This window comes from Lucilia cuprina, chromosome 4 (genome assembly GCF_022045245.1).
Source record: "Lucilia cuprina isolate Lc7/37 chromosome 4, ASM2204524v1, whole genome shotgun sequence".
Classification (NCBI taxonomy): domain Eukaryota; kingdom Metazoa; phylum Arthropoda; class Insecta; order Diptera; family Calliphoridae; genus Lucilia; species Lucilia cuprina.
Genome location: NC_060952.1, coordinates 22,004,836 through 22,028,924, shown reverse-complemented (window position 1 = coordinate 22,028,924; position 24,089 = coordinate 22,004,836). Strand labels below are relative to the sequence as shown.

Genomic DNA, 24,089 nt, shown 5'->3' with positions numbered 1-24,089 from the left:
GTTTCTGTATAAATTTTTTTATTTAAATTTTACCCATTTTTTTCCTTAAATTAATATTATCAAAATCTAAAATTTAATAATAAAACTAGTTTACGGTTTTTCATTATTTTTTTATAAACATTGCTTTTTCCAAAAATTTTTAGGCAACAGTGTTACTGAATGATACCAAAAATGTTTAATGGCCAAACAATTATTCAAATTCAAAATCCAACCTACAAATTGCATTAAATAAATTATAGAGGCGTAGGCGATTGTTCACCTTTTGTTTCAGTATACATACATAGATATGAATAGGAAATACACTACGCAAATTAGATGTTTTATGATAAACAAAGTAACAATTGTTTAAAAATTCTTAACATACGATGTTTAGAAAACAATCAGTTATTATGACATAAAATTTATTCAGGCTTTATGTGAAATTGAAATATGCAACATTATGAACATTAAATTAAATAAATATATTTTTATTTGTTCAGTCAACTGAATTTGTATATCATTTAATGGTCTTATTTTACTCACCCCTTTTATAGTCATAAAATTATTTAAAGGTTCATAAAATTTTTAACTAATAGACCAAAGTATACTTTTTTTAAAAATTGATATGCGTTTAATTCGTATCTGGCCTCAGTATTTTTAACCATAGAAGGTTCTTAATATATCGAGTCTTAAGGTTTGAACAAAGCGCGTTGTATTATCTATGTTTTTAAAACTCTGCTATTTCATCTAGATGATCAATAAGTTGAATTTATTTTGACTTTCTTCGATATATAATTTTACATAAAATATACAGAAAAAATTATTTTCATTTAACATGTTATTCTTTTTCCTTATTTTTTTATTTAAACAAGTTTTTATTTTTCTTAATTATCTCGTAGTTTGAAACTTAAATGTATAATTTTGATTAAATTTTTAATTCATTCAATTAATTTTTTATTTTAGTTTTTTTATATTTTATTTTGAATTTTTGAGCTAGGAATGTTTATAATACTTAAATTGTCAATAAAATTGTAGGCATATAATATTTAAGTTTCTCGAAAATTTATGAAACACTTATATGTTCAATAGTGACAATAAAGTGATAGTTTTGTAAATTCTGAACGCCTTGTTAAAGGTCGAGTATTTTTTCGTTATTTGGAAAAAATATTTTTTTTTATTTTTTTACAAATTTAGTAATTGATATTATCATTTTGGTTATAGGTGCAAAACTTGCTTAATACAATTATTATGATAATTGAAACATATTTTCTGTTTTTTCTGTGTAACCATCAATTTGTATTTAATAATTTTACAAGAAACTTACATTTGCGAGATATCGTCCGTTGTAGTTTTTGCTGTAAAATGAAGACAATATATACGGGTGATGATGATATTTTATATATCATATAACTGAACATCACGAACATGGCTTTTCATAGTGTTTTTATAAGCAATGATAGGCCTATCAGATTTTGTTATAGTCGGACCATATATGAAGCTAGCCCTTATACAAAAACACCTACAAGCACTATAATTATGAAATGAAACATATTTAGGTTTTTTAAGAAAGTTTGTTGTTCGTACTTATGGTACGTATTTACTACAATTATACTCAAAATATCCCCCTAATAATCCGCAGGAAAATTTACATTAAAGAATAAGTTTAAAACTAATATAACCTCTTTTCACCACAAAACAGTGATCATATTTGAGGCTAGAACTAACCACGCTCACTTAAAAATATAGGGTTAAAGAAGTACTTTCAATCCTGTTTACAAATAAGTTTTTGAGCAAGTTGTTTGTTTTTAATTACAAAAACAGTCAGCAAGTATACGAACCAAATTAAAAGAAAATCATTACTAGAATTCTTCTAACACTAAGTACAAGTCGCTACCAGATTTTTGTTGGGAAACGATCCTTTTGTTACAAACTTTGTTATGAATATGTCCTCTACCAATATTTATACATTTTTAAAATCGAAATAAAGTTAAAAAATTAATCCACATTTTTAACATACTCGCTGGTGTAGGCTAATAGTGTGGGTCATTTCACAACACTTTTTTTTAATTTGTTGTATGAAAAAAAATATATATATACAAAATTTCTGCTATAAACCATTAATATCTAACTTTATTTATCAATCATGAATTTCGGTTTTAAATTTCAAACCCTTTTCCGAGAAGTATGCAATGTATGCACTTTAGGAATATGACCACAGAAATTCTCAAAACCAATTACAAATTTTAATAAAAATGTTAAATATGACATAATGACGTATAAAAAGAACGCAAATTTAAACTTGACATAAAATTTAAACACGTACGGTGAATGGAAAAATCAACAAAATATACCTTTAATTTTTTCCAACATTTTACTCTAACTTTATTGGCCTAATTTGTAAAACATTTCAATTTAAGTTTTTTAATAACCGGACTAATATAAACAAATATTTAAGAGAATGCAAAATCACAGAGACCGTTTTCATATTAAGAAAGAGTAAACCTTTTTCTTCTAAACTCTTCACTCTCGAAAGTTCTCTCTTTTTCATACGAAAAATGTCCTTTTTGTCGATAATACCGTATGCTTCGTTTATTTATGAAAACACAAGCAACGAGAAAAAGCTTTTTGTTGCTCATTTGCCAGGAGCAACATTTTAGACAATAAAAATACAAACACATGAAATGTTGTCGTAGCTCCAGACATTCATATACAATTTAAAATAATCAGTATTTGCTTGAAAAGCGTTTAGTTAAAAACGGAATGCGTTACAAAATGGTCGTCGCTTGTTAACAAAACTTCAAAACAGAAACGCGCAAGGATACGTTTTAGTTTAAAATAAAAGATTAAGAAAAATTAATATTAATATTTGATGTTGATACAAGGATTAAAAAAAAAGAAAATTAAAAAATATAAATATATTTTCAGAAGTGCTAAGTAAATATTTATATAAAAAATAATATAAAAAGTGAAAAAGAAATTTTGTGCATTTATTTATATAATTAAAATAAAATAATAAAAAAGTAATATCAAACAAAATTTAGGGCTTTTATCAACTTTATAATTTAAGCCATTATTTTTGTTGTTGTTGATTTGAGTGGCGCTAATAGGATTTATTACTATGGGAATAATTAAACACATCAAAGTTTATTTATTTCGCCCAAGTAAGTACAAATCCATATACCTACAATCACAGACATTTATATATACACATACATACATATATGTAATACATGACATTGTATATATATGTGTATATTTACATGTATTTGTAAATATAGTTAAATATGAAGGCTTCAGCTATTGAGGTTTGAAATTTACTTTAAACATGGAAATGTTTCCAATTTCTGCAGACACGTGAGTTTCAATTCTTGGAAACGTTTTTTAACTTTATACGAACATACATACATACATATATATTTATAGTTCCTGTGATATGTTGTTTTGTATTCCTGAATCCTATGATGTTCATTATATTGTAAAATGGTTAAATGGAACTATTTTTTTCTCTTGATTTTTTGTGTTTCTAAAGAAATAGTGTGATTTTTTAACACTTTCATAGTTAAGTTGATTTTATATATTTTCGCGTGCTCCAAATAAAATTGGCGATAAAAAAGGAACTTGTAACTGTAGAGCATAAACGAGAAAAAAATCATAATTGGAAAAGTTTTGAAACTTTCAAAGTGTGTTGTTGTGGGTAAAAGGAAAAACTTGGAAAAACATTTGTTAGAGTTTTTGAATTATTTTTGTGTTCTTATTTTTTTTGCACACACTTTATTGTTACTATTTTATCTTAAGAGTTGCCACTAGTTTTTTTTCATATAATTAAGTTGCTACCAACTATGAAAAAATATAGATAATTTAAAAAGTTTTTTATATTGTTTAAGGAAATTTTGATTTATAAATAACAAAGATGAATGAACGAAAGAAGAAGTGATCTTGAATCGTTATGTTGTTTTTATATATTTTAAATAAGTATAAACCTATCAAAACTAGTCCGCAGCACAGATCTGAAAAGTTTTTATTTTTTTGTAATTTGTTCATTCTAAAGTGAACTCAAATTAGTGGTAATAAGCAACTATATTTAAATAATATCAATGGTCTGCAATAGTTTTTTTTTCTCATTAGAAATTTTTAGCAATTAAAATAATCCGAACTCAGAACGCCATATTAACCTTGAAGTTTGCTGTTCCAAAGTAAACTAAGGAGTGAGATCGAAAAATTCTTAACACACGTTTTTCATTACATTTTTCAACCAAAGTATTATTTGATTTTTTTTTTGATCAAGTTACCTTTGAAAAACATGTCAGTTATTATGTGTAATGTCAATTATATTAATTTTTTTGTTAATCTGATTAAAATGAGTGACCAGAAAAAAGTGCGTACTGAAATTATTAAATATTTTCAACTAAACCCAACTTGGTCTTTTAAAAAGTTGGCCAAGCATACAAAGGTCTGCCGTCAAACTGTTTCCAATGTTATTAAACAGTACCGAGAGAACTTGTCAGTTGATGGAAAACCTGGTTCAGGTAGAAGGAATGGTCCACATGATGTTTCTAAAGCCAAAAAAATAGAACGCATTTTCAAAAGAGCTCCCAACACATCCGGTAGGAAAGCAGCTCGGTTAGCTCAGTGCTCGGACTATTTGGTACGAAAAGTTAAAGCTAATGCAGGTTTAAAAACATACAAGGCTCAAAAAGTTCCTGACAGGAACGCTGCTAAAAATTTAGAGGCCAAAAACAGAGCACGGAAATTGAAGTCAAGTTTTATAAAAAAATATTCTTGCTGCATAATGGATGACGAAACGTATGTTCTGTCCGATTTTTCGCAACTTCCAGGTCAAAAGTTTTATGTTGCTGATGCTCGAGGGAATGTTGAAGAAAAGTTTAGGACCCAAAAGCAGACAAAATTTCCCAGAAAGTTCTTGGTATGGCAAGCAATATGCAGTTGCGGCAAAAGAAGCCAATCATTTGTTACAACGGGCTCTATAAATACCGAAATTTACATCAAGGAATGTTTACAAAAAAGGCTGCTTCCATTCATAAGACTTCATAATGTGTCCACTTATTTTTGGCCTGACTTGGCATCCTTTCACTATGGTAAACAAGCCCTTGAGTGGTACAAGAACAATAATGTGGTATTTGTACCAAGAGAGGCAAATCCTCCAAACTGCCCGGAGCTAAGGCCAGTGGAGAGATATTGGGCTCTTGTTAAAAGAGAATTGAAGAGTACAAAAAAGGTGTCCAAAAGTGTGGTAGATTTTAAACGGAGATGGACTACATGTTCGAGCAAATTGACAGAAAGCACTATAAAAAGGTTAATGGAAGGGTTTCCGAAAAGGGTTCAAAATTTCATCACTAGTGATTAAAACTATAAAAATATATTTTTTTCAAACTTTTTTGCCACATTGAAAGTGTTTTTATGCTCCCGTGTAAAGTTTACTTTTTTGAAATAAGTAGTTTTGTCGAAAATCCATACATATAACTAATATTAGGCCTCATCACTACGTGGTAGACAATAATGTTCTAAAAATGAAAACCATTTTCTCTGATCATTTTGGAGAGAATGAGAATTAATGTTATATCGAACATTTACAATTTTGATTAGAGCACATATCGAAAACTTTAAAGCATTTACAGCGAGTAAGTATGTTGTGGGATAAGGTGATATATTTTTTAACCCTAAGTGGAATGGATAGGCCCTATTTGAAACTCAATAAGAATAAACATAATTTTATTCCTTTACAATGCTCCAAAAGTGCATTAACAAATGTGGGTCGATTTTCATAAAATTTGGTAGTAGGATTCATGGTAAAACTAATTTGAGCCAAGTGTCACCATTTCATAAAAATGTTATTGAATTATCAGTAATGATTTACCTTTTCATAGAATTTCAAACAGTGTTATTACTAACGTTGGGTAAAAATAAAACATTTTTTACGAATAATTATTCGTATGGAAATTTAAAGTGTCAACAGTATTACATATAGTTTTATTTAAACTCTGAGGGATTTGTAACATTTTAAGGAATTTTTATGACCTTGTTAACTACAACATGTGTTCGTGGTAAAAAGTATTATACAATATTTACTTTATTTAAAACAAAGTTACCAAACTATTTAATCTGTATTGATTTTTTTCCTTGTCTAATGAGTTCTAAAGTAGAATTAAACAAATATTTAAAAGTTTACACTTGCAACCTGGATAGAACGAGCAAGTAGATAGAGTAAGAAAACAAATACTAAACTAAACAATATTTTCTCTTTCCGATGTAAAGTGACAGCTTAAAAATAGGCGGAAATAAGACACCAATTTAATTGATGTTCTGCAGGAACGTCTGCGACGGAAATTAAACTTTACTGTAAAAAGAAAAAAAAAAACTTTTAAAAGAAATCCACAACGTTTGGTAGAAATTTGAAAGTGTAACGAATAATGTTAACAAATGGCTTCTTTTAGATATGGTTTTACGTTTTATTTGAAGTTAAATCATATCAAGTGACTTAATTTTTCAAGAAACTTTATTTTATTAAATAAGGTTTGGATTAAACTTTTATTTATCTTTGTAAAAATGATTTAATTGATTTTTTACGCCCAACTTAAGATCTTACTAAAAGTGCTGTATTTTATGTATGATTTACGTGTGAGTACACTTATGTATTTTTATTGTTAAAATATACATACATACATATGTATAAAATATAAGTATTTATATAATTTATTTATGAGTATACAAAAACATAATATGGGTCTGAAATCAATACCGAGAGTCATCAAAATTCATATATAAGATTTTTTTTAAAAACAACATTTGTTTGAATGTACATTAGAGTGTCCCGAGGAACGTCCTTTTTAAGAATTTTATGTATAAAATAAAATTTCTCCAAGTTTTTGAAATGGATTTCATTTAGCTGATTACTGGAAAAATATTTTCAAAATTTTGTAGAGTAATTATGATCTACAAAATGATTTTCAGTGCGTTAATAAGGCATATTATTTTCGCTTTTTTTTGAAACAGGTCACAAAACTGAAACATAGATTCTCAATCACTTGTAGGGCACTAAGGCCATTTTCAAAAAAAAATATTTTTTTATTTTTCTCGTGTTCTGTATATTTTTGCGCATCAACTGAGAGGTATTTGTACAAAAAAGTGGTTCACGGAACATCCTTATGTACATAAGAGTATCCCGAGGAACAGCCTTTTTAAGAATTTCATATATGAATATCATTCGATCGATGCGTAGTACTTATCACTACAAAAATATTTAAAAAATAGTTTGGCATTTTGTTTCGCCCATTTCAGAATATTTTAAAATTTATGTACCGCTTATAATACAATAAAAGTTGTTTTGCAGACCAGAAATACACTAATAATATTTTTAATTATTTCTCCCACAATAAGCTCAAAATTGCCTAATTTTTGACACCCAATTCGAAAAGATTTTTTTTTGATCACATTATACTAAGATCAAAATTTTCAATCCCTGATAGGGAACTGAGGATCTTTTAAAGAAATAGTTTTTTTTATTTTCTCGTGTTTAGTACATTAAAACGCATCGACTGAGAGGTATTTCTACAAAATGTGGTTCACGAGGCATCCTTATATATACATATGTATGTAAGTATGTATGTACTAAGATGATTTAGAAAGTTACTCAGAAAATATATTATTCTATATATTCTAACTATTAACAATTGATTTGACCATAAAACCCCAACTTCTGTGTTAATTGAGCAAATATTTTTTCTATTTCAAAACATAAAGTATTTTATTTCTACGTTATGTCCATGACCATCGTTAGAAAAATAAGGTTAGAATAAAGAAAATATAAAGATAAATGAACAGCTGAAAAAATATAAAATTCATCATCACAATGCGTCTGTTTATTCTACTACATATTACTGTTTATTGTAATCTCTCAAAAACAGACATAAACATGTAAGAAAATATTTTTATATATTTAAAATACCCTAAATATATAGTATACCCTAAGAATTCTTTCGAATACTAATTAATAATTTCAATTTCAAATGAAGGATATAATTAGCATCATTTCGTTATATTGCAGGAAATACAAGCGGTTTTATAAATAAGTGGTATTGTAAATCTTTATCCATAACTAAGTTAAAACATGTATGTTCATATTTTATTTTATTTTAAAGATCATATGTAACATACATAAAAGTTTAATAGTAATTAAAAATTAAATATTATTTAAATAAGTATTTATATTTAAAAAAAATTAGATATTATTGTAGGGCCTTTCCAAATTCGTTTAATTTCCATACTAAATTTATTTTACGGTTTTTTTGCACATGTTTTCTGTTTTTCTTTACCACTAGCAAACACACATTCTGGTAACTTGTTTACTTAACTTTTGACTGGGTTTTTATGATTTTGTTTTTATTTTCTTTGGTTTCTTTATATTTTTGTTTACTTCACAAGGTAATAATTCCTGAATGGTAAAAATAATATAGAGAAAACAAAGGAAAACTGAAACTCATGCTTAGGACAATTCTGAGAAAATTTATTTATTTTTGGTTAGTTTTTTTTTTGTCAATTGAGGTGAATGAATAAATGTTCCACATGAGAGTTTATTATAAAAAATAATATTATTTTTATGCTGTTTGCTTATGCCAGGCACATACATATATGTAGAATACGAATAAATTCCTACACCAACGTAAAACTTGCTCTTGAGGATACTGTATGAATTCTTAGTATTTTGTGATTTTTGAATGTTAGGTTAGAATTCTAATGTTACTTGATATAATATTTAAACGCTGGAAGTTTCAAGGTTAGTACTATTCAATAGTAGGCCAGAAAATTTTCATGTTAATCGGCAAAGAACTGCTGGAATTAAAGGATGTGATAGGCTATTGATCCTAGCAAAAATTGTGTCCCGCATACTATGCCAATACTTTTTTGATTTGGTTTACTTGACACATATACAAAAATTTAAAAAAAAATAATAGTCTCTAAAGAAAAGTATGCTCTTATGCGTATAATACTCTTTAACAAATCGAAGCCAAATTTCCTAAATTGGGCTAAAAAGTGTAAATATCTCATCCACTTATATATTTTGGTTTAAAAAAAAAAACACATAATTGGATTTTTTATATAAAATGTGATCATGACACTTTAAACAAATTTGAGATATTTTTCCTCACTGTTGTGGGTAGATGTGTGACTAATAAAGGTATTAAATATTTCGGAAATTTTCATATGTTTTTGTGAAAGCAATGGCAATTATTATTCGAAATTATCTTTGCCAAAATACTCTCAGCAAAAATTCTGAAATTTTTGGCAATTGCCATTAATTATTTCATACATTACTTGGTAAAGAGTGTTTATTATTATACCCATTTTTCACGTAGCTGAATACAACATACTGTTAAAAAATAATAGAATTTGAAATTGTTATAGTTTAACTCTCAAGAGCTTTCATTTACCAAGTGGTTCAAATACAGCTGAAAATTAATTATTTTTTAAAAATACAATAAACTATTTTTATATTCTATACTATTATAGTTCGTGCTGATGTTTTTAAAGCACAAAAAATTGGTACTACACTTTCTGAGCCGATTAAGAAATGTTCGTCAGTCTGTCTGGCACAGGACGAAGGCTATCTAGAGCGGTCCATAATTTTATCTTTATATTAAATATATATATATAAATATTTATACTTCGGAATTAAGGAAAATTTATCATAAAAGTTTCTTCATAAAAAAATAAAAAATTTTTAAAATATACTCATGGCCATATGGTCGGACATTACCGACTATGCTTTCCCATTTCTTTTTTTAATATTGGTCTTTTTCCTTGTTCATTGTTTTTTTATTTTATTGCTTTTTCCATATTTTTCCGTTCTATTTAAAATTAAAAATAAATATTTATATGTATATCCTAAAATGACACACTTATGGTTTTATATGTTCTGCCTTTTTTGTGTAATTTTTCACCTATATTTACTTAAATATTTAAATTTTTTGCTATCCACTTTAGTGATTTTTTTTATTGCTGTTAATAAATAATTTTGTCCCAATGTTGTTATTGTCCTTTTTGTATTGGCTTTAGGGTATTAAAAGGTGTGTACATTTATTTTAGGGTAAAGTTTTGACTCATATTTTTTTATGTCAACATATTTATGCCATATATTACATTTTTGTTTATAATGGATATTTATGAACAGATTGTGATAGAAAAATATTAGCTGCAAAAATTTAATTCAAGCAAAACATATTTTAAGGTGTGTTTAAAATAAACATACATATATTTTTAAATATTTACTGAGTGACAGATATTGATTGATAAAATTTAAAGTCAGACATTATGTCTGTTCATTAATTTTTACAAATTGTCACAAATTGATTTCGTATTTCAATACAAATTTCAAATATTTTTGTGAAAATTAATAACAAATTTTAGTTATTGAACAGACTATTTAATAAATTTATAATAAATAATTTTTAATTGAAAATAATTGTGTTCATTATTTTTTTTTATTACAACTTTAATTTAAGTTCCTTTATCATAAATAATACAGAAAAATTAAGTTGGACTCAAATGATATATGATATTCTTTATTTTTGATGATCAGATTCATGAAAACTTTATTGGAATTCAGATAAGAAACATGTTAATCTAATCTAATCTTTGATAACAAACAAAAGCTAAAGAAAAAAACTATTTCGAATAGGTAGATACGATTTTTTTAGAAAATTAAAGGATTTGTTTTATTCTGATTTTCTTTAAATATTCATACATGCATTAAATTCCACATTAATCATACGTCATCATGAACTAAAAAACTGAAACAAAAGTTGTTCGTTTAATTTTGATAAATGGAACAAACTATATATCAATTCTATAAATAGAATTGTAATGAACTGTAAGCTGTCATAAATAAAATGTATTTCACTTATTCGAATACCACCATTATAAGAGCATATGTCTTTCAGAAACATATACAATTTTATTAATTTCTTTTAACTAGGTACTAGATTTTGCAAATATATATATTTTTTAACTTTACTTACATTTCAATACATATATACATAGTTTCATGTGTGTGGGCAGTAGATGTAAATATAACTCCGAGTGTTGATTTTTACTATAAATCAAGAAAATAAAAACAATCATGGCCGAAAAGATAGTCACGTGTCTAATATAAAAATATTTTATTGCCGCAGTATTTTTCTGTGTGTGTTTTTTTTTCTATTACAATATTAAAAGGAACAATTGAATACACATGTTAATAAACTCATATAAACTTTAATACATTCGGTTGTTATTTTCAATATAAAAAAATCTATTAAAGAAACCATTGTAGTTCATAGAAATTATAATTTATAAAAGGCAGACAGGCGTCTTTGTAATAATATACTCGCTTGCATCGCAACGAGTTTCGATATTACACTTTTATATTAATTCATGACTATGTATGTAAAAACCTCACAATTCCAGGTGTTGGTCTTAAACCAAATTTATATTATTGAGGTCAAGCTAAATGGCTACTTATTCTAATATGATCCGTTACATTATTAGCATATTATTTCTAAAGTGGGTTAAACAACTAATAAATAATTGAGAGAAAATGTGTTAAAGAGTTTTCTATCTTAAATGGCTCCTTGGTTCCTTACAAAACTACTGGGAATTAACTGTATTTACGAAAAGTGTTTCTGTAATAAAATTTGATTACTTAAATGTGTAAATTTACCTTTAAGGCGTCGGCTTTATACATATGTATACTTACTTAGTCAGTTAGCTAGTCATAAGTTTGTTTGGTATATTTAGATATTGTAAACGTTCACATTTAATGACTATGTGTCCCATAAAAAATATATATTTTTTTTGTTAAAAATAGTATTTTTTCCTATTACATGTTGCTTTCATATACTTACATACTTATTACGAAGAAGTTCGTTACCATTTTACCTAAAATATTTGTTCTTTTACTGTAATCATTGTTAGCTGATTAAAATCATCTATTCTCAAAACAATTGTTTGACACTACCAAAAGGTAATATGCGTAGAAAATCCTTCATTTGTTTTTAGAATTACGTTTTGATATAATAAAGTGTTAAACATTTTCTTATTGAAATAAAATTGTTGACTAACTGTATTTTATTTTAAATAAAAAAATTAAATAATCTTTTTGAACAGCAAAAATTTTATGCTGAATTAAATTAATTGGCATATATAATAGGAAATTTTACAATGTCATATTCATGTACAGATTAACATAAATTCTAAATATTTAAAACTGAATCGTTCATCTAGAAAAATATTTCAGTCTTGTATTTTACGGTATATTGGCTTCCAATGTGGCCTACAACGAACAAGGAGGATGAGAGAGGTTTTTTTATATTGCATTTCCGGTTTCATGAAAAATTTAATAAATCGAAATAAAATACTTTACAAACAAACAAATAAAAAAAATTATTTAAATATTCTGTTAAATATTTATAAAGAGAGCGAAATATGTATGTAAATTTTTTTATGCACTATGGTCCTAATGAATTCAGCTGTTTTCCAGATTTGTCAACTTAAAAACAATATTTTTTATTTATAAAACTTTTTTACAAATGACATAGAAAACTGGTTAATGTATATTATGTAGTATGTAGGTGTAAGTATGTTGGCATTTATAAATATTTTTGTGTAATGTAGGAGTTTACACATATAACTCCCTCTGAAGCAGTTACATTGCAAACTGTTATTTTGTGAATGTTTTCAAGGAAACATGTAACCGGATGTTGTGTTTTTGTTTTTAACCTGTTTAACTTCCGGGCGAAATGTAATAAATATTGGATAGAATATTTATAAGGTATGTGTAATAACTGTAGGATAAAGTGAAATAACTCATCAATGTTTGTTGAACCTATGTACTAAATATACTTTTAGTACATACATAGGCATAAACTTTTATCAAAATTTTATAAACCAAATTTTCATACAAAATTTATTTTATAAACCTTTGATAAATGTTTATAATTAAGGCAGATAATATTAATAATGTTAAAAAAGAGTATTTCTGGTTATCGAAATTGACATTGTCGTAATTTTTAGCTTATATAGAAAAATATTAAAAAAATAATTTGGGATTTGGTTTAGTTAGGTTCTGTTAGATTTTTTAATGTTATATATTATATATTGTTTTCGGCCCGATCATTACATAAATCGGTAGTATCGTTTAAAGTTCTATACAATTAAGTTTTGCTGAGTTTTTTTGACATAATAGAACATTTGAAGCTTAACATGGAAACACAAACGGACGGACGGACGGACTGACATAGCTAAAACGACTCAGACAGTAATTCCTTGGGTTTTTTTATAAAAAAAATATATTTGTTTATAGTGGCCTTCGGTAGGTTAGTGAATACCACCTGATGCACTGTTATATATTATATATCGTTTTCGGCCCGACCATTACATAAATCGGTAGTGTCGTTTAAAGTTCTATACAAATAAGTTTTTTGACATAATAGAACATTTGAAGTAATTATGAGCTTAAAAGACCTTTTTGAGGGCTAGATAATATAATGGACCGATTTCTACCATTGTTGCAACGCACAAGCTTTACATGGAAACACAAACGGACGGACAGACATAGCTAAAACGTCTCAGACTGTAAAAATATTTTATAAAAAAAATATTTTTTTATAAAATATAGTGGCCTCCGGTAGGTTAGTGATTAGTGTTCTAGTTTGGTAGACCAGAGGTGGTGGTTTTGATTACCACCTGAGGCACTGTTTAAGGAGCACTCAACAAACCCGATAGAGGCCTAGGTGTATTTCTTCGGAGTTGATGTGTATACATATATACATCCTCATTTCAAACTAACTTACTAACTAACTAATAAAGGATATTTATTAAAACATAATTTTTTTAAGCTAATTTGAATGTATATATTTAAAAATAACCGTGAAATATAGATATAATATAAAAAATATGTATGTATTTAAATATACATTTATTAATAAATTTAAACTTTAACTTCAATTAGCGTGTAATTTTATATAGTTTAATATTTACAATTCTGTTTTTGCAAAACAAATTGTTTCTATTTAAACAATCAATATTTATTTAAATGTTCTAACTAAATTTAAGATTTTTCATTTTAATTTATTTGCAGATTAACTACAAAGAAAAAAACGGATATAAAAAAATAAATAAAATAAAAATCTTGCTTAAAATGGCACCTGGTCACAGGCAGACAGGCGAGGTTGCACAATAATAGCAATTTCCTTTAAATAAAGAAATGCCAAGGAAAATTGTTATTTAGACCAGAAATATTTAAACTAGAAGGCGTTAACAATGAAAAATATTTCAAGCAAATAAATTGACTAAACGAATACAGAAATAAACAAGAAAATGAAGCTATGGAATATATAAAGTGAAATTAACAAGAAAATGAATTACTTAACAAAAGAAAAAATATCAATTTAAAGGTTAAATAAAAAAATATCATAATATAATACTGAAACAAACTTAGTAAAAGAGCTTATAAAATAAAGAAGTCAGCTTTAAAATTACAAATATAAAAATATTATTATTTTAAATTAAACGAAAAAAGTGTTGAGTTTGCAAAGAACAGCTTGATATTATTGTTTGTCATAAAAGTAAAAGTTGACAATATCCTGTATACAAAAGAAACAAAACATTACATGATATTAAAACGTTTAAACTTTTAACGTATCAATTTGTAAATTTTACGCACAATAGTATAAATATCTGATTGTGGCTGTTGTAATAAAGAAACACACGCATACAGTGACAAAAACATCATACAAAAGAAATTTATTACAAAAAAATAAAAAAGTGAAACTGATAAAGTATCTATACATTTCAAATGGCATATCAAATGAAGGCAACAAGAGATATCTAACAGAAGAAAAATACATATAACCAGCACTGACATACAAATATATACACCGCCTCCGATACATGCATATGATTAAAAGAAAATAAAGGATAAAAATCCAAAATATACATAACACCTACAAGCTGATGTAAAAATACAAGTATTCAGAGAAAAATACATATAAACAAATATACATACATATCTACAAACATTGTTACATATGTATGTATAAACAAACACCTGCAAGTCAACTTTACATACATATATTGATACAAATTTGTTAAAAAAGAACACAACTACAATAAAAATATATACACAAATTCAGCAGAAACCAAGATATTGTAGAAAAACAGAACAAAAGGAAAAAGGATTATGCTATGAAAATGAATCTCGCATTTGATACACGCATTTTCATACTTATTTGTTGTTTGCTTCAAGGTAAGTTTTAAAAGAATCTTACGCACACACAAAATATAATAAAAATTCCTTTAGTCATCACTTTTTTAACAGTGTTGAACGAAAAATTCGTCATAAATTCGAAATATATATGATTAAAATTATAAACGGAATGACATTAACACTTTTCACTTGAGTGAAGTGCCATTTGGAGAACAAACAATTAGACAGGCCAAAGAAATAAAGTTTCAAAACCTCTATTATCGGCTTTTCCTTTTAATTCTTAATTCTTTAATTGCAAGCATCTGTGTTATATATATTTTCTTGAAACGGTTATTCTGTGTGTCAACATTTTTACAAAAATATTTTTTATAGCCATGTCGCTCTAAATCAGACAAACATATAAATGTCTCTAATATTACAGAATTTAATATTTGGAACATAAGTAAATAGGCACGGGAACTAAAAGATTTAAATGTGAATATTTGTTATTTTTATAGCCTACACCACTATAGTGGGGAGGGTATTATACGTTTGTGCTGATGTTTGTAACATACAAAAATATTGGTCCAATACCCACCTTAAAGTATACCGATCGATTCAGAATCATTTTTTGAGTCGATTAAGACATGTCCGTCCGTCCGTCTGTCCGGCTGGCTGGCTGTCCATGTAAACCTCGTGCGCAAGGTACAGGCCGCAATTTTCAAGATAATTTGATGAAATTTGGCACAAGGACGAAGCCTATTGAAAATGGTTGAAATCGGTCCATTATTTCACCTAGCCCCCATACAACCGTACCTCCCGATTTGAACTTTTTATGCTATAATTACGTCAAATATTCTGCTATCTCTCTAAAAATTGGCACAAATAAGTTTTATATAAGTATAAATGATACTGCAGATTTTCGTAAGGATCGGCCTATATTTGACCCTAGCCCCCATACAAACCCCCCTTCAAAAAATGACTTAAACGTCTAAAATTGACTTGTAACCATTTGTATCGCAATGAAACTCAAGAAAACTAACTGTTATTTAAAAATATATCCTTTTCCAAAATTTACCGAGGATCGGCCCATATTTGACCTATATAAAACCTCATTTAGAAATTTTAGTTTTTTATCAATAAATGGCTTAAATATTTTGGAATTATGGTAATATTCAACATAAAAGTTTCTTTACAAAAAATAAAAATTTTATAAAAGTAAAAATTGTAAAAATATACTCATGGTGTAGGGTATCATATGGTCGGCCATGCCCGACTATACTTTCCTACTTGTTTTATTTTCATTTTCGGAATTTTAAAAAGCCCTTTTATAGTCGGACGGTGCAATGAAAATTATTTTTTCTTAATTTTCGCACATTGAGGACGTTGTGTATTAAATATATTCAAAAATAGATTTTAAGAGACTAAGGTCTCATTAACTAAGATAATAATAATTGATACTCACCATAAGCCTGCTGTAAATCTTTAAATAATGCTTCAATTGCTAAAATATTAAGTATTCGTTTTCTGAAATTTTTTAATGATCTTAAAAAATATGATAAATCACTAAAAAATTAAATTCATAAAATGACAATATCGATCATAACCAAAATTTGTGTTATTTTAATTAAAGGCTACTATAGTCGTTCATATAGATTTATAAAATTTCAAATATGTATGCCTATTATTTTCGGTGTGAAATCGATATTCTATTGCGTAAACGATACCGTTGTTTCTAGATACCGATCGGTAGTTTATTTTGTTATTTAACAAAAGCAAAATACTTGTAAAATTTTAGTCACACGTTATCTAGAAACAACATATAAAGGTCATATTTCCACGAATTTTTAATTTTATTAAATTACATAGCAATTAATTTAGGGTTTTTAGAATATATTTTATATTAAAATTTTAAACCTTTTGTAAACTATTATCAACAAATTATAAAAGTTTGTAAAATCACAAAATAATCTTTACAATGCCGGTTACAAATGTTAAGAATATAACGTACCTTTATCTAAGAAAGGATGTAGATGAGCATTTACTTGATTTATTTTTTTTATTTTATTTTAAATATTATTTGTATGCATCATTTAAATGTTTACCTTTAGCACAGAGATAATCATCATCATTTTCTTATACTTCCAAATATCATCTTCATATCAATAATTGTGCATTGTAATTTACCTATACGCATTATCTTATAAGAGGTAACCCGGCAATTTTAAAAGTTTTTAATGTATCTTAAAACTAAATTTCTAAATGAGTAACCAAATGACTGGTGTTTGTAACACCCAAAAAGTACATCATTTGTTTCAGAAGCTCTTTCTGATCAATTTAGCTTGTGTTCAAGTTACCCAATTTTCAAGATAATTTTATGAAATTTGTTATATTTACTTTGTTTGAAAATGGCTAAAATCAGTCCATTATTCTGCCTAGCCTACGTTGTTACGTTTGCACAATTCACTTATAAACGCTTATAATACGATGTAGGCGTAAGTACCTCTAGCAAAGTTTATAGGAATAAATATTACTTAACAAATTCTCAGATCAGGAACAACCCTAAAATATTGAACAGCAGTGTAATTTATCTTAGAAATATTTGCTAAAAAAAAACCTGTAAATATCGAAGACAGGTTAATTTATCTAAGGAATATTAGCTAAGAAACTTAGTGACGTGTATCGAATTTCATAAACCATATAAGAACGTTAACGTTAATTTCAAAAGGGGGTCTATTATCGATGGATTCTCATAAAATTCGATTTGTGCTCATAGGAAACTTATTCGTGTCGAATTTCAGCGCCATACTCATATTTGGAAACTAGTAGTGAGCTTTAAAGTCATTTTGTGAGGGGAGCCTTATATCGAGGGGTAGGTTAGACAGAATTTCGCTCGTAGGAAACTTTTTTAATATCGAATTTCAGCGCTAAACTCTTATTTTAAAGCCAGTAATGGGCTTTAAAGTCATTTTTCGGAAGGGACCATATATATTAGAGTAGGGTCAAATATGGACCTATCCTCATAAAATTTGCTAGAAAGAATATGCCTCCCTTATCTATTGGGAACATATTTGTGTAAAATTTCGACCCTCTAGTTCTTTCTGTTCGGACTCTATCGTAACAGACGGACGGGCGGAAAGACATGGCATCGATTTTAATAAGGACCAAGAATAAAAAAATTACACAGAACAAGAAATTAAAAAAATATATACTGACATTGACTTTATTCTGCGGCACAAAATTCAACGAACAATATCATAGTAAGTGTAAGAGATTTTTGAATAATTCAAGTGGGGTTTTATATGAAGATTTGTAAAAAATTGAGGCGTATAAGTTTGTCATAAATTGAGGAGTATAAGTTTGTTATAAATAAAGGCGAAATTGAGTTCAAAGTTTTAGTTCAAGATATCTCGAACGGTTGACGGAGATTAGTTTTAAGTTTACAAATATAATAAATTTTATCAACATGGATATAGTTTTTAAGAATCTCATGTAGGTATACCTCTTAAATGACCACCATTATAATAAAAAATATTTGTACGATTTTATATTATAACTAACTGAAAGTAGATTTTCAGACCCTAATATTCTAAAAAATAATAAGAACTATTTTGAAAAGATGTAGACAATTTTTATTTAACATACTGTACTGAGATCAGTATTTTTAATCGCTGGTTGCGAAAGGAGTAGTATTTCTACAAAAATAAGTCCACGGGACACAAAAAAGTTTGGGTTCTTAGTTTTTAAGAATCTTATATACGAATACCTCTTAAACGAACATCATTATAATAAAAAAATATTTTAGGAGTTGAGAAAAAGTTTGCTTTTTAAAATAGCTCGAAATGCTATATAATTTACCAAGACTTTTAAAGATGTAATTCAAACATAATATAATGTATTCGAGTATAAGTACTAACATGACAATACAATTCGGCATAATTTAGTAATAAATTTTAAAATTAACTTTCTATAATAAAATAATTCCACATGTAGGGCCAGCTTCCACGATAATATAAAGGAAAGTACTTATAAAACCCAAAGTTTCAAAATAAAGTTTGATTTTATACAATGAACAACCAATTAACTTTCAGGCCATACCTACACATACCTAAGGTTATATTAGAAATTTTTAAACTGCAGGGTTATATAAGTACGAAACCTTGTACAATTACTTTGTATCGTTATTATGTTTTGAAGAATAAGGTTTGTAGTAACATACTAATGTATATTAGGGCGAACCCTTTTGTATGGAGATATTATTGTACTGATGCTAGCACCGGATATGAAACTTTATTTCAATCTATGTAACAATTTGTTTCCTGTAGTAAATATTAAGTGAATTAGGTTTAAGGATGAAAAGGTCCTTTTTAAGGGGTTTAAAAATGGTTTCATTTTTAAACCCCATTTTGGTAAAAGAATGTACTGAAATTATTATATCAAATAAAAGTTCTTTAAAAAAAGTTTTCGAAGGCGTAAGGATTTAAAAGTTTATATATATTAATATGGATATATTTTTTGTGTAAGTAAAATTTAAATATTTTAATTATAACCCAATGTAATATATAACAAGAAAAGAAAATTTAATTTTCTTGTAATCTCAGATAATTTTTTTAACTACATTTATTGACATTTTAAAAAATCTTTAATGAAACTAAATTTTTTCTTGTTAGGAATATGTAAAAGTCAAAAAGAACTCAATAAAATGTATCTTTTTATAATTTGATTCAGCTTAAAAAATATTAACGTACAAAAAATTTGAGAAATGGTGTGTTATTTTGGGATCGCACTAATGTAAATAAATACATATGTAAATATACAGGATATAAGATTTTATAGATATTAGGATCGCTACATTTTTTTAAACTAAATTTTTTGTTATATTGTTCCATAACAAACAAATATTTAAAGCATCAGTTTTTGGTAAACTGAAGTGATATTAAAAGTATCTTTCAGATTTTTTCTACTTGAGTTTAGAATGAGAACGTGAGTCAACCTAATATACATGTATAGCATTTAGAATACACATTTTACTGCAGGAAATTACAGATTGTGATTGTTATTGTGACATTTTCCAAATGGATATTTGAGTTTGAATGTTTGTTGGTGTAATATTATGAAATTCTTATTATAATGCACTGACTGTGAAATTTAAATTTTTTTCAACTCTATAAAAATTTATGTATATTTACATACATCTTAGTATTATTCCTCCTTAAAATTTGTTACTCATGTTGAGTTAATGTTAAAGATTTTTTTAAATAAAGGCGTACATTGATTATGGTTTCATAATACAATTTTAATATGAAATTAGCTCATTTTGTAAAAAACATATAATTTCAAGAAATATACATAATTTTCTAAATAAATAATGATACAATTTTTAAAAATTTTATTACATACATATATATGTACGTTTAAACTATACTGGAGTTTATGTTTTACAATGAACTCTAATTATATTAGCATTTATCGTTTTGATAATGATAAATTTATATCCCACTGTATGCAAAGTTTTCACAATAATTTATAATATTCCCATTCAAATACATATACAAAAGAGTGACCCGAGGATATATTTTATAGGAATACCGACCTCAGTATAATTTGTAAAAAATAAAATATGTTCGACTTTTTTAAAAGTGAAAAAGTCTCAAAAGTTAATTACCGGAAAAGGAACGAAACAAACTTTAAAATTTTTGTAGAGTATATTTGGTTCACAAGAAGCGCTTCTTTTTCAAATAGGTAATTAGGTCGTAATTTTTAGATTATAAAGTTAAATATTTGGTTTGCTACTTTTCAGAATCGTTCATAATGTTTTGAAATTTATATGCGCCTTATAATACACTGAAAGCTGTTCTGATAACCAGACTTAGAATGAAAAAAAATTAAATATTTTTCAGCAACAAGCTATAAATTATGACAATTCGGAAGGATTGCAAAAAAATTTTGAACATATTATGTTGAGATTATGATTTTTAAAAGCAGTCAAGGAACTGATGACCCTTTTCTGGTATTTAAAACATTTAAAGGCATCGTTTGAGAAGTATTCCTACAAAAATGGTCCATGGAACCCCCTAATATACACATATGAAAGTATACACATTTTTTTATACTACATGTAGTTTTATTTTTGCACATAAAAAATCTAACAAATTTGTTAAGTATTTTAAAAGTTAAACATGTTAACTGTTTCCTTGTTCCATTTCTATGTTAGTTCTCGTTTTTTTTTGCCACATGAAAATGTTAAATTGTTTTGCAACAAGTTTATAAAGCATCACTAATGTAAATTGTATAAATGTCATGTAAAATGCGAGGATTTATATAAATGAGTTTATACATTTATTATAAAATTCTCCTTCGTGAGAATGGTATACATATATTTGTTATTCTTTTGTAATTTTTAAAAAATAACTCTCCAACCATATAAAGTATATATTCTGGATCCTTGTAGATAGTGAAATCGATTAGGACATGTCTGTTCATCTATTGAAAGACCCCAAAAACATCTTCGAGATTCAAATCTTTAATAATTCTGTCAATCATGCTATTGAAAAATTTCCTATTTAGTAAGTTTGATAGGAGGATGTATATATATACATCAAATCCGAAGAAATACACCTAGGCCTCCATTGGGCCTGTTGTGTGCTTTTTAACCAGTGCCTTAAGTGGGAATCAAACCCACCACTTTCAGTACTAGACTAGAACACTAACCACTAACCTACCGCAAAGTTTGATATTTAAAATTAGTAAAATCTCTCCATATGTAAGTAACATCTAAAAATTTCATCAAAAAAAGACAATTTATTTCATGCTTTAACAAAAAACATTAAAATTTTGTAAAATTAATCTTTTAAATACACTATAGTGAAGGGTATATAAGATTCGGCGAATATAACTTTTTACATGTAGTTATTTTTAAGTATTTTTTTACACTGCTTTAAATAATACATTCAAATCATTATATATTTTTTGGCTTTATTTTTAATTTAAACATATTTGTATTAAATAAAACTTTCTGCCACAACAGAAAGGTGTACTTATAATTATTAAAACATAAAATTAATGTTAAAAATGTTGACTAAGTCAACATTTACCTTTCAAAAAGGTAAATGTTGAGTTAAGCTAAATAATGCATGAAATAAAATTTAAGATTTTCCTTAACGAAATGTTAATTTGTTTTGTTCTTTTTTTACATCACTGAAAATAACGTTTACAAACATCGTATTATAATTAAATAAATTTTAAAACAAGTAGGAAATTAAAGTCGGGCTTGGCTGACCTATATGATCTGTTAATTGGATTTCATACTAAAACATTTAAGTACATTGCCTCAGATATACATACTTAAGCTTTTTATTGTTGAATAGAATTGTAGACATTTAAGTCGAATTTTGAAGGGGCTAGGTTCAAATAAGGCCCTATAATTACAAAATTCATCAGAGTCATCAATGCTGGCATGGAACTTGGTTTTGCAGCTTTATGTCGAGATACGAGTATATTAAACATAAAAATGGACTTAAAAGCCCTATTCGCCGGTTCCACTTGTATGGGGGCAATAGAACAATAGAAAATCATGTGCCAAATTTCATTGAATTATCTTCAAAATTGCGATTTGTAGTCTGATTACGAGGTTTACATGGACAGACGGACAAATGATTCTGATCCGATTGGTATACTTTAAGGTGGATATAGGACCAATATATTTTTTGCGTTACAAACATCAGCACAAACCCCATATAGTAATGAGGGTATACAAAAACACTTTTAGGAAATGGTCGTGAAATATGTTTAATATACTAATAAAAAATATGTGTTTTAAATTTGTTGCTAAAATAAAAAGAATTCTACATATAATAAGTGGAGAGCTATTTATAGAATAAACAGTTTCTTATCCCATAATGCAAAAATATTTTTTAGTTTGGAAATAATGCATTACAGTTATTATTAAGAATTTCATCGTGGTATATTTCATTTATCAAGTTAATTTCTGAAGGGGACTTTGTATGGAGGCTCCGGTTAAATGATGCCCGATCACTATAATAATCATTGATATCTGTATATTAGACTTTTAAAAAAATTAAGTTTTGGATACCAGGACATTTACATATATGTAAAGCCTTATTCGGGCCAAGGTTGTTTGGGCTTGGCTAATTAATGGACCGATTTTTGCATTACTTCGAACATTAGATGAAAAGAGGAGCATGTGAAAATTTTCGTTAAATTGTGACCTCTACCATGCGCAAAAAGTTAACAGAGGAGTATGTAAAAATTTTCGTAAAATTGCAACCTCTACCATGCGCACAAACTTAGCAGAGGAGTATGTGAAAATTTACATAAAATTTTATTGAAAAGACAGGCGGACTGATGGACATAACTAAACCGACCAAGATAGTGATTCTAAGTTAACTGATATTCTCTAAGGTGGACCAATACTTTTTGGTATTACAAACATCGGCATAATATCCTCCGCAATATAGTGGTATACAAGACATTACGAAATTATATTTTTACTTTTTTATACAATGTCTAAAATTTAATAAGTGATCAGTCTAATCAAATATTTCTCAAAAATATGTAACTTTTAAAAATGTTCTTTAAACGAAAAGAACATCTGAAATCATACTATGACAGAAGAGTATCAATACATTCAAGGTGCCTAACAAGGTATATCAAATATTTAAGGAAAAAGACAAACAATTATTTTCTTTAATGTGTTTTTTATCTTACATAATTTTTGCAATCTGATTTAAGAATCTAATAAGAGTACTTGTTTGGGCCTTAAACCAATATTTCGTTGTGTTTAAAACATCTCTGATCATGGATGTAAAAATGTGGATTTTCTAGAGCATAAACACTGTAATCAAAAAACTCA

General features: G+C 26.8%; 1 protein-coding gene across 1 annotated transcript in view; it reads left to right on the top strand.

Moving 5' to 3' along the window:
* Positions 1 to 2,728: 2,728 nt before the first annotated feature.
* The window catches only part of LOC111675800, a 50,713-nt gene continuing 29,352 nt past the window's right edge, over positions 2,729 to 24,089 (top strand). The window contains exons 1-2 of the mRNA XM_046949742.1: positions 2,729 to 3,140; positions 14,111 to 15,277. Coding sequence (XP_046805698.1) covers positions 15,217 to 15,277 — 61 coding nt within the window. The 5' untranslated portion in view covers positions 2,729 to 3,140; positions 14,111 to 15,216. The remainder of the gene's footprint in view (positions 3,141 to 14,110; positions 15,278 to 24,089) is intronic.